Here is a 24,555-nt window from a genome sequence, read left to right on the forward strand (position 1 = left end):
TATATTTTCTTTAGCATGGGAATTATAATTGGCATCCTATCCAAGCTCCTTATTGATCACCAAAGAAACAAGGGCATTTATGACCCCATTCTACAACAATATTCATTGGGTAAAAGAATAAAAATATACTTCCAACAACATGCCTTACGTTTAAGAACGAGCACACAAAGATGCTCTTCAATACAGGTTAGGCGACAGACATGAAGGTATTGTTTATAAGTGCATGGCACTCACATTACTTACTTCTCAATTAACAAAGTTTTCTGCTTTCAGTATCTGTACTACCCACATACATCCATTAACTTTATTTTATCAAGTTACTTACAATAAGAATTCTTGCGTATGTTATTCATTTTCATACCTATGATTAATTCACATTAATTTGAGATTCCGCATTCTGGTTAAAAAACAAGTTGAGGGATGGTTACTGGAGATTACTGGCCAGGTAGGGTCACTTTAAAGACACAAGATTTCATGGAGCCCATTTGTGCATTGGGGAAAGGGTACTGAAGTGCCTATTTAGTGAGTCATTGAATAGACCATGAAATTTGGGCAATAAAGCCAAGCACTAGAACATTTTCTGCTATTCATCACCCAAGACAGTCAAAAGAGGGAGTTGGAGGGGTTGTACAAGATAATGAGATGAGATGGAGTACAAAGATCTAAAGGTGAAAGTGGGAAAAAAAAAACTCTTACTTGCACCATGAGATAATAGTTGAGACAGCAAGATGGAAGAAAGGGAGTGTGAATGGAGGTAAAGTAAAAGGCTACAATGCACCACATGCAGTGTACTGACTGAACAACCCTCAGAGTTGCCTGTATTCATTACAAACTGATACATTAGATTTTAAATAGAAAATTTACAGGCACCCATTCGAAAGCAGGTGTGCAACCTCAGCCTTTGCAGATTACTAACTGTTTCAAACAATTCCTGTATGTTTTACATGCAACTTTTCTTACATTTTTCACAGATCACTTAGTTTTAATGAATATCCTATTACGAACAATGAATGCAGAACATAGTTAATTTGAGACTACTGTTAAGGGCTACAGTCTTTTTATCTTTCTTTAATTCACAAACACTAGAGAATGCTAGTTAAGTCATTTTAATGAGATTTATCATTTTGACATGCAAGTTCAATTGCCATTAAATTATGGGTTCTACTGAGATGTAATATACTTAAAGAAGATTCATGTGTTTCCATATCTATTTTATTCCATACAAAAATATACTGTACACAAAAAATTGAAGGTGTTAAATATCCATTCACAAAAAGATTGATATACAGATATATAATTTTAACTAAATATCTATATAGTCAAAGACACCTTGTCAAATCACACATACACATATTTGTCCTGAGAGAAACGGACCACACATGAACATATATCCTACTATGTTTCTCTATCCACTTGCGATAGGGAGTCAGCAGCATCAATTTTCTTAAACAGCAGGAAATACTACTATATAAAAAAACTTTGGCTTCCAACATTCAGAAAATGCAGCTGCTATATACTTTCCACTGGATAGTCAGTTGCCAATAACAAACAAAATGCAGACTCCTCCCCATTCATCCCATTGCTTCATCTGCATAAATAGAAAATTTTCCATTTGATGATAAAATACCACAACTCAATAATACATTATAACAAGACAAAAAATGATACTGTATACTGTGCTTCCATAATCCCGAATAACACTAACTTCTCAGCCAAGACAGAGCTTGCCAATTTTACAATAAAGCATTTTTTAATAAAATGATAAAGGTCAAGATACAAAGATAACATATGATAAAAACATAATTTTTAACAAAATAACGCCATAACCCATGAAAAATTCTTCCATAAAAATGAGGTACATATATATTTTAACTAAAGAACACCATAACCCATGAAAAATCCTTCCATAAAAATGAGGTGCATATATAACAAAGAATAATTTCTATACCAAAACTTAACGATTAATGATCAGAAAGGCAGATTAATCCAAATGCTGAGCTTTTACAGAAGATAGATTCTTGAATCACTATCCAACTAATTTAGTTTTCACCCTCAGTGATCAACAGCAATTACAGTACTGTATTTTCATCTGCCAATAAGATAAAAGTGTACTTATGGAACATGAAAATTATCATAAATTATGTATGTGCCCATACAAAAGACACTTCTTAATTTACAGGTGTTCTGCAAAAAAGCTAGTAGTGCTAGAGGTTCTTCAGATACTCATTTAAATGGAAATCCATCATGCTGGAAAAGGGTATCCATAGCTTCAATAGATCTTCATTACCTACACAAGTTATCAGTCTCCAAAGAACCACTGGCCTAATAAGATTGTGGTTGTCAAATAAGCACTGCATTAGTGACAAAACTATTCTGATCCTTACTTACTGTGGATCTAGCTGCCTAATTTTCACTTTGAAGCTACAATAATCTTTAATATGCTCTTATCAAAAGAGTTCATATTACGTGGTTGCCAGTGGATCCACAGTTGTTAAGCACCAGACTCATCACAGCTACAAACCTTCCACACAATTTAGCAAATATATTCTATCAACCTCTCCAAAAGGCCCGTTGGTAGATCCAGAGATAAGCATTCTGTGGACCTATTACCAATAAAAAAGACAAGGACACATTCCTGTTCTAGGAGTGTTTAAACATAGAATAAATATCCATTTTCATACAATAGAACTGAGGAGTAGTATGTCTATTACTCAAGATGCTTGAATAAGCATCAGTGTTTGGGAATTAATTAATAGGGAATTAATTAATACAAGTCCAAATCCACGTCAAACTATCACATATAAAAATAACGTCTATAGTAGAGGAAAATCAAGGACTGTTCAATGTAAAGGAAGTGGTTATTTGGTAGTAATGAAATTAATCCAATTACAGAAACATAAAATTCAAGTTACTGAGAAACAATGATTCTGCAGACACTGACACTAATGCCAGAAGCAAACGTTCCACATTGAAAGAATGTTTAAGGAAAATATTTATGCAAGCTAGTTTCTGAAGATAGTCCGAACCATACTTGCCAACCATGATCAAAAGAAATTTTGTCTTGTCTTATAATGCCTCTGACAAGCATAAAACAATACTGACAATTTAGTAAAATAAAAGACCTCAAGCCTGTGGCATGCTACTACCATCTCCGTAGATACACAAATCCTTGTGAAAAATAGCTTATTATTTGAGTTTCAGACAATAACAGGTTTTGCTGCTAAATAAAAAGGAAAGCTTGGAGCCAAATGTAACACCAAGTGATAAGAATAGTACACGTATATGATAGTACAGGCCAATAAAAAAACCTTGGTTGGAAAAACTTTTTCTGCATGCCTGACCGATAATAAGGATAGTAATTATTCTGGAAATGTTTGTAGCTGTACAACCACCATTCACTGCATTTCAGTTAGCACAAGGTTTTAACCAAAATTTTGAATTCTGACACTAGAAACAAACCATTATCATTAAATAAGTTGTAAATTACATGGCTAAATGATTTGATGCACAAATAAACTCAGTAACAGACTTCAGTCAAAGTAAATATATAGGTCCAAACTACATCATTTACAAGTATTCTCAAAACTGTAATTTTAACTGCCATAGATTCCATTGTCAGATTACTAGTCTCAGGAAAGGAAGTGACATGTCCCCTCACTATCCTTCAATTGCTGAAGCTCTTTATTGAACCTACTAAAGTTCTATGTCCTTCTAAGTCATTAAAAGAAAAAGTATTTATGCCATTATTGAGACCACCACTTCTTCTGGTTCCAAAAGATCATCATCAATTGGTAATACTGTAGATAGGGAACATCATCTAATTAATGTCCAGGTGCTGTCCACAAATATGTACTTATATTGTCACCCTTGCTCTGTTCCAATCATGACCTAAACCACTCCCAAACATTGCGGCATATATGTAGCACTCATAAATCAATACTTGTCTCCTTTTAAATGGGACCTATCACTCATAAATAAGGATAAATTTCCACCATGACTCTTATGTCAGATTTAGTTAGTTATAAATGATTTGTTTTTCCATATACTATGGAAATTAATCACTGTAGGTTCAATATCAGACAATGCTGCTCAAGGTGATTACCTTATTTCACAGATAACTAACTAATGGCTCACTTTCCTTTAACAAACTGCAATACTCTTCCTGCTGCTACTTCCAGAATAAAACTAATTGGTAAACTAGTTGTTTGGGTAACATTAACCTGGTAGTGTAAATGCCCATGGTCATTTTTCCCATTTGATTTAGATTAAGACTTAATTCATTCTAAGTACCTCAATTTCTAACACTGGACACAAGCAAAATTCTGGCTTCTGGTGAGCTGTAAAGAGGAACTTTTTGTCCAAAAGTTCTGATATCACCACTCCTTCTGCAATGCTATTCAATCTTTCATAAAACATATGGTTTGTACATTTGTAAACACAGTTTTAAAATAAACCGTGTAACTTTTAATAAGCAATTCCACTTTCCAATGACTTCACACCGATATGCAATTCCTCTCATGAATTTCTCAAAATGGATGATCTACAATGACGACACCTAAAGAAAAATGAACTTGAAAGAATTCACACACATTCCAAAACATTAACAGTAACATTAATTTTTTTTATTTTCAATTGACATTCATAAAAAATATCAATCTGAAAATGCTACATTCAGTTTCCTTTTATTAAGATTCAAGTAAGTTGCAAATTAACTTTTAAACAGGAACTTAAAACTGTATAACATATAAAATTTTATCACATGACTCCTTAACAGACCCTGTTAACTTTATTGGCCACATGACACCTTAACAGACCCTGTTAACTTTATTGGAAGGTTTTTATTTGTGTTCAATTCAACTAGAAAAAATATTGTACTGCGGAAAGACAAAATTTTATAGATGTATATTTTAAGTCCACAATACATCAGAATTGGAAAACCTTAGTGAAAACACTCACAACACAAATGAATTTTTAAATGTGCCACAGTGCATCAAGCAGGTTTTCCATCCACCCCAAAATAATCTTTAAAAACATAACCAGAGTCATGTTTTTCCAAGTATCGGTATACGTCACCCATATCGACATGAAAACCACCGCTTTTGACACGAATATCAGACTCTGAGCCCAACTCTTCAAATCCTGTGAATCGTCGATGGACGGTCAGCTCTTCATTCGGCTCAAGCTTAGTGACCTCACGATTCTTAATCAAAATCTTCTGCCAGTTCCAAGACCGCACCTTTAAAGTAAGTTACCAGGTTGAATGTTAGTGTTATAATAAAAATGTGGAAAATATAAATTTTAAAAAATCAAACAAGCTTGTAATGCATTTCTGAACTGAATTACCAATCATACAAAAAATGAAGAAATGGAAATAATGTGCAATCCCCTAAAGAACTATCACAATATTTATCAGATGGAATTAGGATTAAGCTTCATCATTTAATAGTACATTTGATCAAGATTACATGGGTTTTAGTTAGTTAGATATAAATGATTTGTTTAACCAGACCTCTGGTTTTTAATATAATCAAGTTGACATACCACTGTATATGCAAATAATATGACTCAATTCATTATCTTTAAAAAAAGGCAATCAATTAACAAAAGAAATAAGACCCATCCCATTAATTATAAATTCATAAACAAATCACTCCTATGTCAATTGTGCATATAGTATAATGCACTATACAGTATATCTTGAGCATTTGATAAATTTTTCTGAAACACTGATTTCATGACATGAAAATATAATTTTTCATACAGTGCTGTCTTAAACAGTAACTTTTCTATGTAAATCTGTCTACAAGCAAATGCTCAGCATTCACCTTTTGAAAACCAAATGCTTTAAAATTGGTGCATGAAACTCTCACGATCTGACTTACAACTTCTCATTTGCACACTAAACAGAGATGTTTGGGCTACAGCAGTAAGTCAATATTCTTTGCACACCCTATTTTAATGGCAATGTAATAATCAGTTGTTTGGTTAAACTTGTTAACAATAATTCTACAGTACTCGCAATGAGTTGGCTTTGCAATACAGTAAAAGGTTTTCGTATGAAAATTCAATTATATCTGAGATTTTCAAAACACCTTCAGTATTTCATAATATGCATACAGAACTGTGATTAACTAGTGTCTAAATATGTTGATGATTTAGTCAAAATTAATTTGTGAAGGCATCTGACTAAGTGCCAAAACAAGCAATAAGATTGACATTAAAAAAACAGAGGGCATTTGAAAGCTTCATTAAATTAGTAAAGCTGTGTAATTTTACTACTGTATTTATATTACAGTATAACACGAGAAGCTATTAACAAATGCAGAAGCAGAGCCATCTGGAAGATGTTACATGAACATGACCAGGCATTAACAACAGAATCAGAGGTCGCTAAAAAATTTTAAAAGACAGAAGAGTGACATTGAGATGAGGCCTGATAATCAATGTATTTAAAGTAAAACCAAAGCTTATGGTGACCTACACATAAAGCAAACAAAAAAGCACACTACAGTTATGAAAGTGGCCATATGAATGCTATGTGAGAGTTATTGAGTGAATTCAACACCAAAAGTCAAGCATACTGGAACAAGAGATCCTAACATCTGTAAAGTTAACAGATTTCAAACCTTACAAAACCTCAAGACATAAAAGTCCCTCTCCTACCAAAAAGCACTTTCCATCTTACCTGTTTGAATACAATTTTACTTCTCTACATGCAAAAGTGGTCCTCAAACATACTATCCAGAGAAATCCAAACTCACTAAAATAGTGGACTGTCTATGCATCACAAAAGAAAGTTAAAATTATTTATATTCCTACAGCAAATACAAACCCCTTGTTTTTCATACATGGAATTGTAATTTAAAAGGGTAGTTTTCATATTGTTTAAGTTTGACTGGCAATCCACTAAGGCAGCAAAGTGTACCTGTCACTTAAATAAACTTATGATACCTCCAGAAGGTACATACTTGATCTTAAATAAGCTTATGGTACCTCCAGGAGGTACATATTTGATTACAGAGGTAAATTAAGTACTGAATATCTGGAAGAGACTATCATAACCCTTACTTGCAACATACATGATTCAATTTATGCTTGTGGACTTTAACTAACATCAAATGGTCTCATGACCAAAGCGATTGGTAAGATAGGACCTGACCAATTTACATGCCTACCCACACCTACTGTATGTACCTCTCAACTCTCAAGTGAAAACCAACAATGTAGCAACAGTTGTCTGGTATTTCAAACAACCAGTATTAACCACTTGTGTAAATAAATTTATCAAGAATTAAACTGATATACGTTAAAAGAATTACCTCACGTACAAAAAATGTCATTACTGCACTGTTAAAATTACTGAAATCCTCAGTCGGAGCATTGAAGGTAGTGATAGTAGACAAGCTCCAGTAAGAACAAGAGAAACAAAGTCAAGAGCAGGCACAACTGGGTGGAAACTTGGTGAAGATAGTCCTTGAATCCAAAGAGAATGAGTAGCAGGAGCAGAGAAAGAGAGGGATAAGCAAATGGTGAAAGCACCAGGAGTGATGGTTACCATTTCTACAGCAGCACTAAATGGCCTCCATCTGCTAAAAGTATTAACAGCAACTAGTCCATGACATCATCTCCATCACAAGTAGCAAGAGAGCAACAACTTCAGGGAATAAGAGATGAAAGAGTCAAGACAGAAGAGATGCTGCAATTCATTCACACAAAATGCCAAAGAAATCTTATGCACTTCCCTGACAATGGCCTTGACCATCTTACCCCCAACTGGCACAGTTCCTCCTCCTCCTCTAGTATCTATCCTAGAGAGATTAGGCAAGGAATCACATTGTACATCTGTCATTAATGTAAATCCTACCACTGAAAATAACACATGCAGGATGTAGGTCAATGTCATCAAGATGTTATGTTCACTAAATATCTTACACAGGACACTTGAACAATCAAGCATCCAACACTATGTTACACCCACGACAACTTGAATTCAATTGTAATTTGTTTATCTTTACAGGTTGAAAATAAAGGTACAGCATCTTAATAAATATGAAAATCAGTGAAAAACAATTTAAAGAAATATAAATTCACTAAAACAAGTGAAAACCCTGTCACCCATCTGATGATCAAGAACAGAACAATGAAGCAATGAAACCTGATGAACAAAGCAAAAAATGATCCCAGCAGTAAGCGGCAGATGTTTCTTTCAAGGCAGATTGGCAAAAGATCTTGCACTCAGTAAGATGAGAAGACCTCACCCCTTTAAGACCCCTCTCATGCATAAGTAAACCAATACCAGTGAGGTCTTGTAAACTAAATGTTTGTATTACATTCATGCAGGAATATTATAAAAGATATATTTACCCATACAGTACTTAAACAAAGGAAACATACTCACTCTCTGCCACCATTCTTCTGTATTATATGCTAACCCCTCAATACATATGATTCCTGGTTTTCCCGGGAGGCAAAAACCAGTGAGATCAAGTTCTTCCGCTAAATCTAGTATATCTTTTCGCTTCACCTGCAAAAAGAATATTTAAAATATTTTAAGTTGTATGACTATGGAGAAACTCTTTCATTCCTCTCAAATAAAATTCCTCCTGCTACAATATTTATAAAAACAAGTCTAGGATTATTATCTAAATGGCAGCAAAATAAACAGTAACTATCTGATCAATTTGTACGTCAGTTTTCACAATTATGAAGGAACAAATATATCAACACGTTTTTAAGACGTGAACTAATGATTGTGCTAAAAAATATTCTTAGGTGCTTAAAATTATGCATACAGCTAACAGATTTAGAGACTTGCAAGAGGTTAACTATGGTATAACAGCAATATAGCCAATAAAAAATAGACTTCTACTCCAATGTTCTCTACGAGAGGTTTTCAAAAAAAAAAGCAATTTCTTTCAAAATAATTTTTAATACCAACATTACTCTTAACAGCCCATTCATGCATCTGTGCAAATTTCACAAACTGGAAAAATAAAACATCTGCAGCTCGCAACAGAGAACAGTTTGCTGGTGGCAAGTAAACTTTCCTGAACAGTAAGCATTTACATGGGGACAGTACTATGGGACAGTAACTACAGCCAGGAACTATGAAGATGTCGAGTGATATAGATGTAACTATTCGTGCTGCTGTAGTTGTTCTTGCGAGAGAACTGCAACTGCTTATTAAAAAGAAAAAGAACAGTGAAATTTTGGGCAAGAAAATGTTTTCAAAGGAGAGACTATGAGCCTCTAGGACCATACTTCTCAAATAGCAAATGAAGATCCAGCGGAATACAAAATGCAAATGAGAATGAATACAAAGTTTGAGGAACTGCTGCATTTCGTAGAATCTATCATATCTAAAAATGATGATACGTGAGAAATGCATGGTTTTTGGCGGCTGGAGATAGATTCGCATCGCTCTCATATTTCTTCAGAGTTCAGTCTCCACCACTTCAATGTTTTTGCCTGAAATACTTCAAGCAATCACTGGTACCCTTAATAATTACTTAAAGGTATGGCTTGTTTTGTAATTGTTGGAAAAATGGCATTCGTTTGCATGCAAAGTAGTATCTGAGGAGTTCACATGTCATTTCAGTAATAACTGGATGGATAAGAATACAAAGAAGTGAATTATAAATTGAGTGAATTAGGAGGTAAAGAATATTGGCACAACGGTAACCTCGGTAACTCAGCACTCTCTCCAACGGCGCCTCACACTGAGGGACCTGGGGCAACCCGAACGAATTGTAAGGTCTGTAAGGTAAGGTAACACCACCTCATTTTCCTTCAACAACCCTCGCGCTTCCATCTAAGTACTGTATTCCTATCCCAACGTATCCTCCTTCTCTTCCTCCTCCTCCACCATCAACTATGGTGCTGGTGGCATCACAGTCACTGACCATGGTTGTGGTTGCAATGGGTGGAGATGATGGCAGTTGTGGGGTTCCTTTTCCAACACTAAATCATGCTGCATTGTACACATAATCACCGTCACCCTTAGGGGTTTGTTGCAAGATCTGCTGTTAAGAGATTTGTTGTTCACCTTCACACTCACTTTTGTCCAAGTTGACCATGTGCTTGTTGATAGAAGGCATGAACACCCGTTCTGGGTAACTGCACTGGCTACAGCCTTCTTTGAGGTACATTTCTAACTTCACGTTCGCCACTAGTTGTTGATCCATTTGACCCGGTGGTGCTTCGCTGCTTGTTGTCTTCACTCTGATTGCACATTCTTTGCCTGATTCATGTATCTTCATAAATAGTTGAGAGTGGGATGCCATCGCTGAACGTGTCAATGATGTTGCTGACTGTGGGTGAGGTCGTTATAGTGGATGACCCACGACTGGTTGGTGTTGGTCAGTGTCCTTATTGTTGTTCTTCTTCTTCTCTCAACTGTTCCATCTTCGATTATCACTGAAGAGTTTAATGGAGCGTGGTTACCTCAAGACGATTCGTAAGAAACTACAGGCCTGACCACTACTGTGGTTGTCATATATCATCCATTCCCATCATAACTCCACCCTCTCGGGAAGTGGATGAAGCTAATAATATTGCAACATATTCCACAAGTTTTTGTTCACCCAACAATAGTTTATTCTTCTGATATATACAAAGAAACATGTTTTTCTTATTCGATTTTGGTTATTCATCATGCAAATAACAATATAAAAAAGAATGCGAAAGAAAAATCCATATTATGAAAAATGACAAAACATTTTGAAAGATTTTGCAGCAGATGGTTGTGTAAAAGACTCAGAGAAAAAGCTGTTTCGAATCCAAAGAAAAGCATATTAACTAAAAGAAATATTGCATAATCATCAACGAAAATATAAGAATACAGAAAGAAATAACGCTATCATAATTGTTGTAAAAAACACAAAAAAGAAAAAATAAATCTCATAGCATCAAATGATATCCTGTGACGCACACCTGGGGGGGACAGTCACGTGCACCAATTAGATGGATCACAATGTTGGTCATCATGGTAGAGCTAATGATTCGCCACTGAACTCTACAATCCAGCACAATTTATTTCATTGGCCACAAAATTCAGTCATCACTAGAGACAATGCATTCCTCTGAGACCTAACCTCCTAAAACCATCTAGTAATGTGAATCTTTAAATAAAACATCAAATATTCAACTACCACCTTGCAAGGGCAAGAAGAGTGGCCAAGAAGGTTTTTGGCATTTTGGCTGCCAGATTTAGGATTCTTAATGGCCCACGGAGTCTAAAAATCTGAGAATAATATCTCTTTAAGAAAAAAGTAGCGAAAATATTTTGACATTTTCAAATGCCATGCTATTAAAATCAACAGACATTTAAATTTCTTTTAAAAAACAAAAACATAAAATGAACTCTAATCTCATAAACCTAAACCTTGGCTTGAAAACCTTCTCCCTCTGGAACACTTCTCATAAGATCTTAAGATTACTTTATATGAACCATTAGATTATGATATTATTCATAAACTGTTTCTTGACACAACCTGTGGACAAAAACAGCCTAAAGGTGCCCTCTAAAATTCTTAGTTTTATGGAGGTATAAAGAAAGAGGAAGAAGTCTTCATAAGTCTTATCCTGTGACAGCAGTAAAGGAACTCCAAAAATAAAAGTTGTAGAGCAATCTGCTAACTGAAACTTTGAATCTTGGCCACAAATTCCATAGTGAAAGATAAACTACCAATTCCAAATTTTTGGAGTGAGTAATCTTACTGGCAAAGACAGGGAGTTTGCTGACCAGTCCAAAAGGGGCAACTGCTACAAGTACAAGGAACACTTTCTTCAAGGCGAGATCAGCTAGGGAGGCTTGACTCAAGGAGCCATCCCTACTGGACAGTTTGACCAAGCTAGAAAACAGCCTTTTCAAAATGCTGGGATAGTCTCTTCAACGCCAAAGAATTAGGAATATCAAAATGCCAATGTTCCACAATTTTTTGGCAGAGGTGAGCTACATCCTTTCAGAACATATATGAACATCCCCTCCTGGCATCTAAGGAAAGGAAGAAATGCAGCTATGACTACAACAGACTTCGAATGTATTAAGGTTCCATCCACAACACCAACCACAAAAACTCTCAATTTTGAATGGTGGAGGTTGATTGTTAAACTTCAAAAAGATTTTGATATGGCTACAGCTCCCTCTGACTAAAACCCTTCCCAATGAGACTACATTTGATAACTTCTAGGCATGTAAATTGAAACATCCCATTTGGGACGGTTCCCAAGAAATAAGAGAACTGGGAATCATTTAATGCTAAGGCCAGAGTGCTGGCCATAATACTCCTCTTCATCCAAACATTTAGGCAGGAATGCAGGGGGTGAAGTGGCACTACAAGCAGAAGAGGAGTGAGCTCAACGCTAGGAAGAGCAAAACAGACCTCTCACATCAAAATAGGAGCATCATTGGAAGAGGAGGGTTCCTTCACTAAATAGGAATTAACCACTCAAAAAGCAACAATGAATGCTTCTGAACCTGAAATGGCAGAAAGCCCAGCAACTGCAAGCCAAAATTTTCACTGATTAGGAGGCCCATCTCTGCTAAGTGCTACAAATTGAATGCAAAAAGATACCTCGAACAAACCAAAAGTCTGCCTACTAGTCAACTGACACAAATAGAGACAGTTTAACAACTAAGCCCTGAGATAACCACATGCTTATGTGCCACCCTACCAAGAGCAGGATATCTTGTTTCTTTCTGTCTTCTAGGATTACAGCGTATGTAATTTGCACAGTGTATGTAACTTGCACAAACACATGAACAAGCTATTTTAAAAGTACCATAATGCATTTGTGTTCAGGCATTACCATTATGATTTATCACAATGAAAAGTATATTAAAATATGCTATTAATTTATTAAAAGAAGCTATGAAGGATTTAATATGCTAAAAATCCAAATCTTTCACATAAAGTGAGATGGTTTCCAAGACAAAATCTCAACCCTCAGCCTTCCAAAAATGAATCATCTGCAAAGTTTCATCACGATTTAAACTATTCTTTGGATATACTGATAACACACAAACACAAACCTGTAAACCTAATGTCCTTCCTGTTAAAAAATAAGCCTAATACTGTACAGCATAAGTTTGTATACTAAAAGCTTTTCAACAGTTCCAGGTAGTTAGTGTAAATTGCAAATAAAAGCCTTCATATTTCATGTCATATCAACAGTACTGTAAGTACAATACATTTCTCACTCGCTTTATGCCACTTGCCTTACTATAGATGTGATGAGAGTATACCCATAGACGTACAAATTTACTGTCCTTGGTGCCTGTTTGTTTTTGTACTGCTTCTGTCTCCACAGTAACCTCGCTGCTACTGAAAAATTTTTCACCATTGTCTTGAAGCCAAGTAACTGCTGGTCCAACTGACAGATCACCGTACTGAAAACCGGTTAGGAATCTGAAAGGATGTCAGTTATTCATGTTTAGCTAAGTCCTTTTTTACCGAAACACAAAATCAAAAACAATTTTTATGCTCTATCAGTTCAAACAGCTCATTCTACTTATGTTGGTGGCCATAAATTCAGAATTAACACTGTATTAAGCTTCTACTAAAGTAAAAAAAAAATCTTGATTGGCTGTACCAAGCAAATCCTTGCAATGCAAAGTCTTAAAAGGGAATCTGAGTCATCTGACATTTCAGTGACCTGAAGCAATTATTTAAGCTGTTAATCAGAGACACTAAGAGGAGGCCCATTCTGGTTAATGATGAGGTTTGTGATCACTGAAAATAACCCTTATCTTAAATTTTGTTTATGGATACACAAAACAAACCTCCCAGGTGAATCACTTTGTTGAATAACATTTAAGGAGGAAGACAATGTTACTACCTCTTCAGATTACTTTCTCTAACTGGAGATTTATAAAAAATAACCTAAGAAGTTATGTGTAGCTTCTGGCAATTACCAACAGAATTGTGTTTATCACATATGCTGGCTTTACCTAGTAACAAAGTTGTGAAAATCCAGAGATAGGTTAAAGTGAGTGATTAGGAAGCAAGCTAATCACATGACAACCAGCAGCTCTACTTAAATTGTGATATTCAAGCCTAACCAGCCAAAGTCGATACTGTGGTCTGTAGTGTTCAAGAAAAGTCGTTACAAAATACCTTGCACTCACCAATGAGCAAGCTCTTAATGGGTACCTTTTTCATTGTAGGAAAAATCCACCTGCATACATATGATCCCCATATTATTTTTCAGTTATATTCCAAGCAACCCATCAAAGTCACAATGTAAGAAATTGGGAATTGCACACCAAATCCTTTGCATAAACATTTTCTTCCTCCATCAACATTTACATTACATTTATCATGCTATGTTTTAAATACTGTACTGTATGTGATTATTTTTTTCAGTTTACAATTTGTAATAATGTATTTAATATCAACTTCACCTGCAAAAGTTGCCAAATCTTTTTTGAAGGATACTCAAAATCAGAGCTGACACTAATAATTACACATCATACGGCGGATGAGGAAGGAATATCATCTGAGAAATAACTAATAAGATGGCTCCATTTAGTGAGAAATACTCACCTAAGAGAATGACACAAGCCATCTTTAGTGAAATGATAATTCAAATCTCTAGCCATATACAATTTAGAACATTCAACAATAAATAGATGTAGACATTTATGCCCACAAAAACATACAGGCACACATGTATTCATGCTTCATTTCATGAAAACAGCTGGTAATATTTATGAAACAAAACACCACACCAAATTCTGTATCAAAATAAGTAAAACATCAGTCATAAGTATGCATAAAGAACACAATAAAGACACCTCTTCATGCCAAGCATTTATTTCTTTCCTTTGCCTTGTAACAAGCCCAATCAAGACGATTTGTACTTGGGCGGAGAACTGGAATAAGGCAAAGTTGAAGAAATGAGACAATTAAGCAAGAACAGACCAAATGGAATGGATGAAAAGTAAAAGGCAGACAGCAAAGCAGCTGAAATTGAAAGGACACTGCAAAGAAGCTTTGGTGCCATTGACAGTGTGCAACATAAGGACCAAGGAAAGTGGCAACCCCTTGAAGGCCAGGAGAGTTGAGAAAACGAGCTTCCTTTGTTGGAAAAAGTCTTAACTATGAGTATCTTCTAGCCTCTATCTTCACCACTTGTTTTGATTAGCAACTCGACACTCAGCTTTTCAGCCTTATTGGTTCAACAGGCATAAGAAAAAGCAATATGTTTCTAATTTGCAAGAAACTATTTTTCTTCATCTCTCCTAAATGTTATTATAAGTTTAACAAAAAACTGTACTGACCTGCACCTATATTCTCTCGCAGGGATCACCAGAAGGATTCATTCTTAAATGAGTAGTGAACGTTACAGCAAGGTAAAGTTAAGGAAGTTGGACAGCTACATAGGAAGAGACCAAAGGAAATGGGTGTTGGACAGCTACTTAAGAAGAGACCAAGGGAAATTGATGAAAAGTAAAAGGCAGAAAACAATAATGGTGGGGCTACTCTGGAGCTGCAACGAAACTTAAACATCATTTCCAATGCGCTACCACTGTACTTAAAGAGTTTAATAGGGGATTTAAAACTTGCAGTCTGAAAAGTATCCTTAACTCTCATAACACCAAATACATTTAGGTGACAGTGAAATCAAATTAAACTCACTCCATTAGTTCCTCATTTAATTGACGCTGAGCTTCTCGGTTTAGAGTCTGAGACCGTACGAATATATCGGGTGGTACTGCTGGATATTCGTGAGGTAGATTAACACTCATATTCAAATGACCCTGCAAAACAAAATGTAAATTACAATTCCGTAACAATTTATGACATAAAGTGTAATAAAGTATTTATTTGCATATTACTCCTTTCATTCTTTTGCTGTATCTGGATTTTTTTTATGTTACTATATAGCTTTGTTAATTCTACGTTTTGCAATTAAAGTTGACCAAACATTTTCCTAACAGGTAAAATTCCAATGGGAAGATTGACGCATATACAGTAATGCCATAAAGTAGGCACCTAAATTTCTATATAATTTTAATTCACAAAATCCAAAATCACTTTTGTATTCCATAAATACAATCCTCTCATTTTACTTATGCCTGGACACCTCATAAGCACAAATCAACTATATGCTGCACATCTTAAATTAGGAAATATATAAGCTGATAAAGTATCTTAAGCTTCTGAAACAAAAAAGGGAGATAAGTTACAGAGAAAAGGGGTGCGGAAATACAATAAGCCACTCTCGAAGGGTCATCATTGTCCTTATTGAGGCAAAAATTATGTTTTCTAATAAAAACTTCTGTAATTCTACCCACTGACATACATACCCAATAGGTCAATACTTTATAAAAACAATTCCCTGGATACTGAATTCAGCTTCACCAGTCTCACAAAGATCAATGTACAGTGTTATCATCTTTGCAATTTGGTACTACTGTAATCATCCAAATTATGTGACCTGAAGAACACTGCAGTAAAAGTCATTCTGTCACCTTGGAATTCTACAAACAAACACCTATTTCATAAAACAAAAAATATACAAAATCCTGCAAAAGATATAAAAACAGTACTGTAAAATAATTCAAGAATTCACTTAATACACATTAAAAATATAACAGACACACACCTTTTCTACATCTAAGTTGAGAACAAAACCTAAACGAGAGGGCATAAACTTGATGCGGCCTTCAGCAAAATCCCTCAAGTCAATAGGTATAGTGGGGTCATCCAGAATAAGCTCCTTTGGGTCAGGAAACATTGACTGAAAGTTATAAAACAATTTAAGAATTCACCAAATACAATGAAAGTTTATGCTCATATGGTTTTAAAATAAAAATACAGTATTAGGATATACAAAAACAGTATATAAGACTTCATATACAAATGCAAGAAAGCAGTATGTGAGACTATATATATACAAATGCAAGAGCAAAAAAACAAACTGAATACTATTGCATTACAGTAAATAAAACCATTATGCTCTGATTCAACTGGAATAAGAATACTGTACGAGGTCCCAGCAAAAGGCATATCTTTCTGAAATAATTAATCTAGTCTTATAATTAAAATAAAATACAATGATCAGTTTCTACAGGTCACATTTTGGAGACCCAATACAGTGGGCACATCAGATGTGCTCAGGAAGTTAGCTAATACCAAAACTGTTTTGTTAAAAATACAAAATTTTGAATTATTCTAATGTTCCAAAAATATACACTACTTATTTTATGCTCCACACCTGAAATACATGATTAGGCAAGGAACAATTCACTGTGATAAACAAATGGATTCTTGAATCATTCTCGCACAAGTAAGTGCTCTCAAACATTAGAGTGAAGCCCTAAATTATGCAATGTAAATACAAGATCCTCTAAGTTCAACATCTCATCTGCAGCATCAAAGTTAATTTGAAAAATTTAAGGTTGCTTTTGTATAAAATTTGATGCACAAGTTATTGTGTATTCACTGAAGCCACAGCAACAGGCACTTCCAGTTTATAACAACAAAATATATATCTAATATTTATTAACAAAGGTGGAAGTGATCACACTTTACTTTGCTTAAGCAGATGACTCTTTGAAGAAAATTAATATGGCATTTTACAACTTACTACTTCCCAGCATTTTGGCAACCACCCCCATCTATAACTCAAGTTATCAGAGCACATGTGTATGCAACTTTAGCCCTAAAAGGTTCATACTAAAGTGAAGGTATATACACATTCAAACTATAGTTTTTCCTTATCAACAAATTCTGGCTTTAAATAGGCTAATGAAACAGTAGCCTGTCAAAAAAATATTTTAGTTTAAATCAATATCATTATGAAAAACAAGATACAGTACAAATAAAAACATGGTGATACTATAATATGATATCTGCCATCCATTTTCTACATCTGACCCCTCAGGGGCCAGTGATAAACACAGCGAAACAGCGTAGGTGAGTCACTGTTTCGCCGTGTTTAGAACTAGCCCCTGGGGGATTGAATAGTATTGTATATAGTTTGAGGAAGTAATTGCCATAGGCCTTAATTGGGTTGTTTGGTAGATTGCATCCTAATTTTTGGTGGGTCACAAATAGCTCAGTAGATATCATACTATAGTAGCACCAAAAACACTATATCGACCATGAGGCTGAACTTTAAACAGTCAGTAATAACAGCAAAATACTTCAAACTACAGAAAGAACATCTTTTCATTCTCTTACCTGAAGCATTTCTACCTCTGACAGCTGAAGTTCAATCATGTTAATCAGCTCAGCCTGGTCAAGAGGCTCCTTGGAGCTGCAAGTTTCTGCCTCACTGCAACTCATGCTTGTTTATTGGCCTAAAATTATAATTAAACGCCTATAATTAAAATATGCAATTTTAAATATATACTGATATAGTCAATTGTGTGGATCTGATGTTTTGTATTCTACATTACTTTAACCTGGACTCATATTAACAAATATAAGCAATTTCATGTAAAATGTAAGTGAGGTTAGATTTTGATAGGATGTGGTGGTTCATGTGATATTTCATCCTTTTTTTCTGATTTTATTCTCTTGTAATGAAACCTTAGACATAGGCTATAATGGTGAATGCTTCTTTTAGGAGGTGCATACATTTCACCACTGCTGTCGGTGCATATAACTTCTCTCATCTTCCTGTCCTATAAGCAAACCACAATATCAGTAGTTGTTAAGATAAAACTGGACAAGAACTTTTAGGCCACTGACCAATACAGTGTTTCTCCCATTCTTGGGGAGGCACTTAACACAAATCACATACTAGCCCATCAACGCTAACCTAACCCATTCTTCGGCACTGTGCCCTGCCAAACATGTCCACAAGCATCTTTTCCTGCCAAAAGCTGTACTAGAACACCATGAAACAAGCCTTGGTTTACCATCACTGAACTATAAAATTGCTGTGGAGCTTTCATTCAGTTTTACTTTTGGAAAATAATAGTTCAAGCAAACTGAGACACATTTTATATAAGTAAATAAAATCATCAAAATTTGCCTTAGGTAGTAAGAGCGTTCCTATCCACTCCTAAGTAAACTCATAACAGCTAACCATCAAGACATAAGACACCTAACAACTGGGTGACACAACATTTGAAATGTCCTACAACTTTTATAAGTGACAGCATGTCAGGGGGAGGGTGAAACTTCCCCATATTCAACTGGGAGATTACACCTTAGATTTAGTTATGTTACATGACCATATTTTCTTACACTGGATGCATTTCTAAGATGCTAATGCAAGTAAAATTTTCTATTAGGTACAATCTTAATGCAATTTGCAAGGGCTAGGCCAAGGCTTATGCCCGCCAAATAGTGTAAACCACACTTGCAGGCCTCACCTAGTCTAAGTAAGCAATACTGCAGGTACAAAAGTAAGTAAAGGAAGGGTTAACGCCTATACAGTACGATATACTCCAATCTAGCCTTAACTTGGCATAGGTTATGCTACTCTGCAATCTAGCTGCCTCAGAACTAGCCAACCCAAAGGTTAGCTGACTATCTTGCTCCATACCTTTAAACCTTGACTAAGTAGGTTCTTAAATATCAGACATTGAAATATGCCACCTTGTTTTTATAAAACTATAAACCAAATATCATAATGGTTGTCAGTAATAAATAGCAATGTATATCTACAAAACAGCAGTGATCTAAAATATGTCAGAGTGTACATACTGTATGTAAGTATATTAGGCAAGGTAAATTAGAGAATGAAAATCCAACTTTTAGGTAGGGTACATTTGCTGGATAAGTTTTTGTTATAGTCATAAAAATGACATTCAAGAAAACATAGACAAATTGTACCTTAACCATTTAGACATTACAGTATATACTAATACTCATTTTCTTAACTGAGATAGGCTATGTACTATCATATGCACATGAGTTATCTTCCAGACAAACAGGGAATATTTCTTTTAAATCAAGAGGCTTATCTTTCATAAAGTGATGTAAGATTATTTGTTAAGTGTACGGTGGGCAATAGACAGTGACAAGGTTTGTAAACATATCTGGGAGGTCAGACAGTACTACAGTGTTTTGCAAGTTGCCCATAATTGCTTATATCATTTATGTATTGTATTCTTTTATCATCTCAGTGAAGGGAATGATATTTCTTGCTTGTGATTAGGATCAGTCAGAAATGATATGGTTTGCCTACCGAGACATTGGTAAGATGCAAAAATTATATATAATTTTTGCTCGTTCATTGTAGGTGTAGCTGCAAAATTTCTTACTAATGAATTTTCAGGTGTTTAGTCATAAGCCTAAGCTACCATCTATCTCCTATGAACTCATAATGACATAACCATTTGCCAATGATGAGTGGCTTCTCAAGGGTGTTTATCAATAAACACATCACGTGATTCCTTTTAACCTACATACACACAATGTAAAATTCTCCTCATGATTTGGCAACAGTTTTCAGTCTGAGCATCTTGATTTTTTCAATCTCATAGCTTTGTACTGAGGCGCTGACAGCCCTCTCTACAAAGAACAGTGTATTTATTTACCATGCGGTCAAACATCAGAGGTAGCACATGAAACGACATTCCTAACACCAAAAAATACTGGGCAGCATGTTTGACCTTCAAGGGTGACTACCTGTAAATCTTTACCAATGATTCAGCCAGTGATAGGGCTGATAACCTTCCAGCACTAGTTCCTCTAATTAAAGAAGTTTTGGCTAGGCTATACTGTAGCCTGGGAGGGTTTAGTCACCAGTTGAGGCCAGCAGGTTAGGATGCACCCCTGTAAATACAACTAGCCTATTTTACCCAAGAACCAATGGTAAAGTTTTACTAGAAACCATCATCACATTCTGGACTTTAAAATATTCTTCTATGTTTTAATGTGTGCTTTGAAAGTTTCTGACTGTCAACAACTGACCTAACCAACCACACAATGTGCACTAGGGTAAGTACCTAGTACACGATGTTAGGTTTGGTTAGATGTGGTTGGTTGGGTCATTTGCAAACGAAACAATCATAAGTGTTCAGCACACACATTAAGACAGGAAAATTATAGCCTACCCTATTTTCATGTTCAGAATGTGATAATGGATTAAAATAAAATTCTACCAAACTAGGCGCTAAGAGCAAAATCCCCTGACAAGGTAGGATCCAGCACCCTACCCTAGGGAAGCTCGTGGGTAAGGTTTGGGAAGGTCAAGCAACGATCAGACTGTCGGTATGTCATCCCTTTTATGCAGAGTATCATACCAGTCTCCGGGTTATAAAAGGAATGCCAAAACTGTTTGAAAAATCATAAACGACTAAAAAAAAAGACAAAAGATTAACATATCATGAAACAAGTGTTGATGATCAACTCTTACAACTTCACCTGCCAGAAATGACAAGGTCTAACTCTAACCTTTAGTCTTTATGTAAATAAACTGATATAAGGAAAGTATAGGCCTTACCTCAAGTCTCAGACTTGTAATTTGTGTAACACACTGCTATTATCACATGGTCTGAGATCCTGGTTGTCGTTAAAATTATCGCAATGTGTCAAGTATAAGCCTAAGTCTAGTCGACAGTCGCAGCCGTTCGTCCGAAAGGCATTGTTATCAAAATTAGCTTCACTGATTGAGGTTATTTTTTCCTTAAATTATATAAATTCGTCATTCCAACTGAAATAGTGGCTTAAAACTACATACAAATAACCAGTCTTAGAGTATAAGAAAATGAAGATTTTAATGTCAATAACACATTAGTCAATCATGAGTTTCGATCACACTAGAACCGGGTAAACATTGTGTCCGAAAGTGATGAACCCCACCAAAGAAATATAATAAAACGAAATACACATATATACTATCAAACATATCTTTGTAATCTGTAATGTAATGAAATTAAATTTGTTCTGAAACTTTTATAAAAAGAGTATAAGGTATCTAAGGTTAGCATATAGTTTCGCTTCAAGACCAAGACATTGCCGACGAATAAACATTCGTTGAGTGTAGTGTGTGCGCCAGCACCCCTTTCGTCGTGACGATTTTTTTTTTTGTTTAACTTGCTTGCAATACGTACGGCTTGCAATACGTACGGCTTGCAATGCGTACGGCTTGCCATACGTACGTTCGACTCGCTAGCCTCTATTTCAAGAGGCTAGGGAGTCGAACGAACGTATTGGTGAATTTTTTCCTTCAAACAAGTTAAAACTGCACCGACCTAGCGTCCAATGGTACAATCGATGACTGTGCTAGTTATTCGCACACACAATGAATTTTATATGCGTACTTTAAATAGTTGGTCACATCATACTACTTTCGCACTATGAAAAAGGGAACAGACTCATGCTAGTAGTATGGCATTCATTAGCAATTTTAACATTTATGTACTACATGATATGAATGCAATGCACTTAAAAGTAACAGAGTAACAAATAAAGCAACGAAAAGTAATTTATATCCTAAACTGGTTAACCACTTTAAACTCGTTTTGGTTTAAACATTCGCGAGATCATGTCGTGATAATTAATCAGATCTGTCACCAACAGAAAGAAAATCAGTTTAGAAATCCGATTTCTTTGTCTCTGCTTAATCCTCAGTCGGGGTCGCTGTTTTGAATGAGCCTCCTACGGCTGTTTCTATCTGGTGTCCATAATCTTGACTCAATGCCGGTTAAATAATGACATATATATATATATATATATATATATATATATATATATATATATATATATATATATATATAAAAGATTAACAATATAATAACGAATGTTATCAAATACTAAGCGTATGAAAATTTTATCATATGTTAAGTGTATGAAAAACTAGCAGATGAGTAGGACTTTCTTGACCCAAATTATCTCTAAATAATAAAAATAAATAGAAATAAAAAAATAGAAAATATGAAAATTAATGCTTTTAGAAGGTCAAATACAAATTAATCGGCATTCATTAACAAAAAGAAAGACCGCCAGAAGATATTTCACGATAAAATCAGACAGACTTTGAAATAAAGACTTGAATTTGTAAATCGCAAGATTTTGAAAGTATCACTGATAATCATGGCCCTATAAACTGCGTAAGTGAGCACACTTCAAGATCTGACTATACGTTAGACTTAATCATGAATGATATATTCTCCTCCAAATTATTTACAGGAGTCGTTCAGGGTTTCGTTAAGTATCCAAATTCATCACAAATATTGTGGAAATGGGCGTATGCTAATTGTTTAGTGATCATCCATAAAAATATAAAACAACACGTTAAAAGATAGCACTCTGAAGTTCGATCTGCTCATGCGCTGAGTTACTATATACCAAATGTTCCTGCTTATACGTCTTCGTAAGGGAAATTTTTATCTATATCTATATCTATATATATATATATATATATATATATATATATATATATATATGTATATATCATATTAATCTGTCAGATACAGCTTAATACGATACAGTTTATATTTGACAATACAGGGTCAAATACAAATGGTTGAACTTAAAGGTTTCCTCTTTGGTTTGTTTGCTTGTCCGTTAGAAGAATCACGTAAAATAATGTTTGTGAAATTTGACTAAAATCTCACGGCAGGTGGTGCTAGTGATTTGCCATAGATACTGGAAAAGATCCGGTTTCCTTAAGTCTTTTTTTTTTTTTTTTGTTTTTGTAGTTGGTGGGGCGAATGCGCTGAAACGTTTTTCCTCCTGCTGAGTGACGTAACAGAGTGTGTATCTCTCTCTCTCTCTCTCTCTCTCTCTCTCTCTCTCTCTCTCTCTCTATATATATATATATATATATATATATATATATATATATATATATATATATATATATATATATATATATATATATAAAAGATTAACAATATAATACCGAATGTTATCAAATACTAAGCGTATGAAAATTTTATCATATGTTAAGTGTATGAAAAACTAGCAGATGAGTAGGACTTTCTTGACCCAAATTATCTCTAAATAATAAAAATAAATAGAAATAAAAAAAAAATAGAAAATATGAAAATTAATGCTTTTTAGAAGGTCAAATACAAATTAATCGGCATTCATTAACAAAAAGAAAGACCGCCAGAAGATATTTCACGATAAAATCAGACAAACTTTGAAATAAAGACTTGAATTTGTAAATCGCAAGATTTTGAAAGTATCACTGATAATCATGGCCCTATAAACTGCGTAAGTGAGCACACTTCAAGATCTGACTATACGTTAGACTTAATCATGAATGATATATTCTCCACCAAATTATTTACAGGAGTCGTTCAGGGTTTCGTTAAGTATCCAAATTCATCACAAATATTGTGGAAATGGGCGTATGCTAATTGTTTAGTGATCATCCATAAAAATATAAAACAACACGTTAAAAGATAGCACTCTGAAGTTCGATCTGCTCATGCGCTGAGTTACTATATACCAAATGTTCCTGCTTATACGTCTTCGTAAGGGAAATTTTTATCTATATCTATATCTATATCTATATATATATATATATATATATATATATATATATATATATATATATATATATATATGTATATATCATATTAATCTGTCAGATACAGCTTAATACGATACAGTTTATATTTGACAATACAGGGTC

General features: G+C 34.7%; 1 protein-coding gene across 1 annotated transcript; it reads right to left on the bottom strand.

Annotated features, from left to right (window-relative positions):
- Positions 1-1,198: 1,198 nt before the first annotated feature.
- Positions 1,199-21,739, bottom strand: LOC136848205 (RWD domain-containing protein 2A). Its single transcript, XM_067120517.1, has 7 exons — positions 21,412-21,739; positions 18,192-18,310; positions 16,612-16,746; positions 15,642-15,763; positions 13,220-13,409; positions 8,399-8,524; positions 1,199-5,236 (listed from the first exon to the last, which is right to left on the bottom strand). Exons 2-7 carry the CDS (start codon positions 18,294-18,296, stop codon positions 4,991-4,993), a joined length of 924 nt encoding a protein of 307 aa, XP_066976618.1. The 5' UTR covers positions 18,297-18,310; positions 21,412-21,739; the 3' UTR covers positions 1,199-4,990.
- Between the last annotated feature and the right edge of the window lie 2,816 nt (positions 21,740-24,555).

Source organism: Macrobrachium rosenbergii, chromosome 18, assembly GCF_040412425.1.
Source record: "Macrobrachium rosenbergii isolate ZJJX-2024 chromosome 18, ASM4041242v1, whole genome shotgun sequence".
Lineage (NCBI taxonomy): Eukaryota > Metazoa > Arthropoda > Malacostraca > Decapoda > Palaemonidae > Macrobrachium > Macrobrachium rosenbergii.

Bases quoted from the DNA above. Each gene is read 5' to 3' on its own strand.
- LOC136848205 (XM_067120517.1), bottom strand. From the start codon at position 18,296: ATGAGTTGCAGTGAGGCAGAAACTTGCAGCTCCAAGGAGCCTCTTGAC. The intron at 15,764-16,611 runs GTGTGTGTCTGT...TTTGTTTTGCAG, and splicing joins TCAACTTAGATGTAGAAAAG to GGTCATTTGAATATGAGTGT. The intron at 5,237-8,398 runs GTGAGTATGTTT...CTTACTTTAAAG, and splicing joins CAGAAGAATGGTGGCAGAGA to GTGCGGTCTTGGAACTGGCA.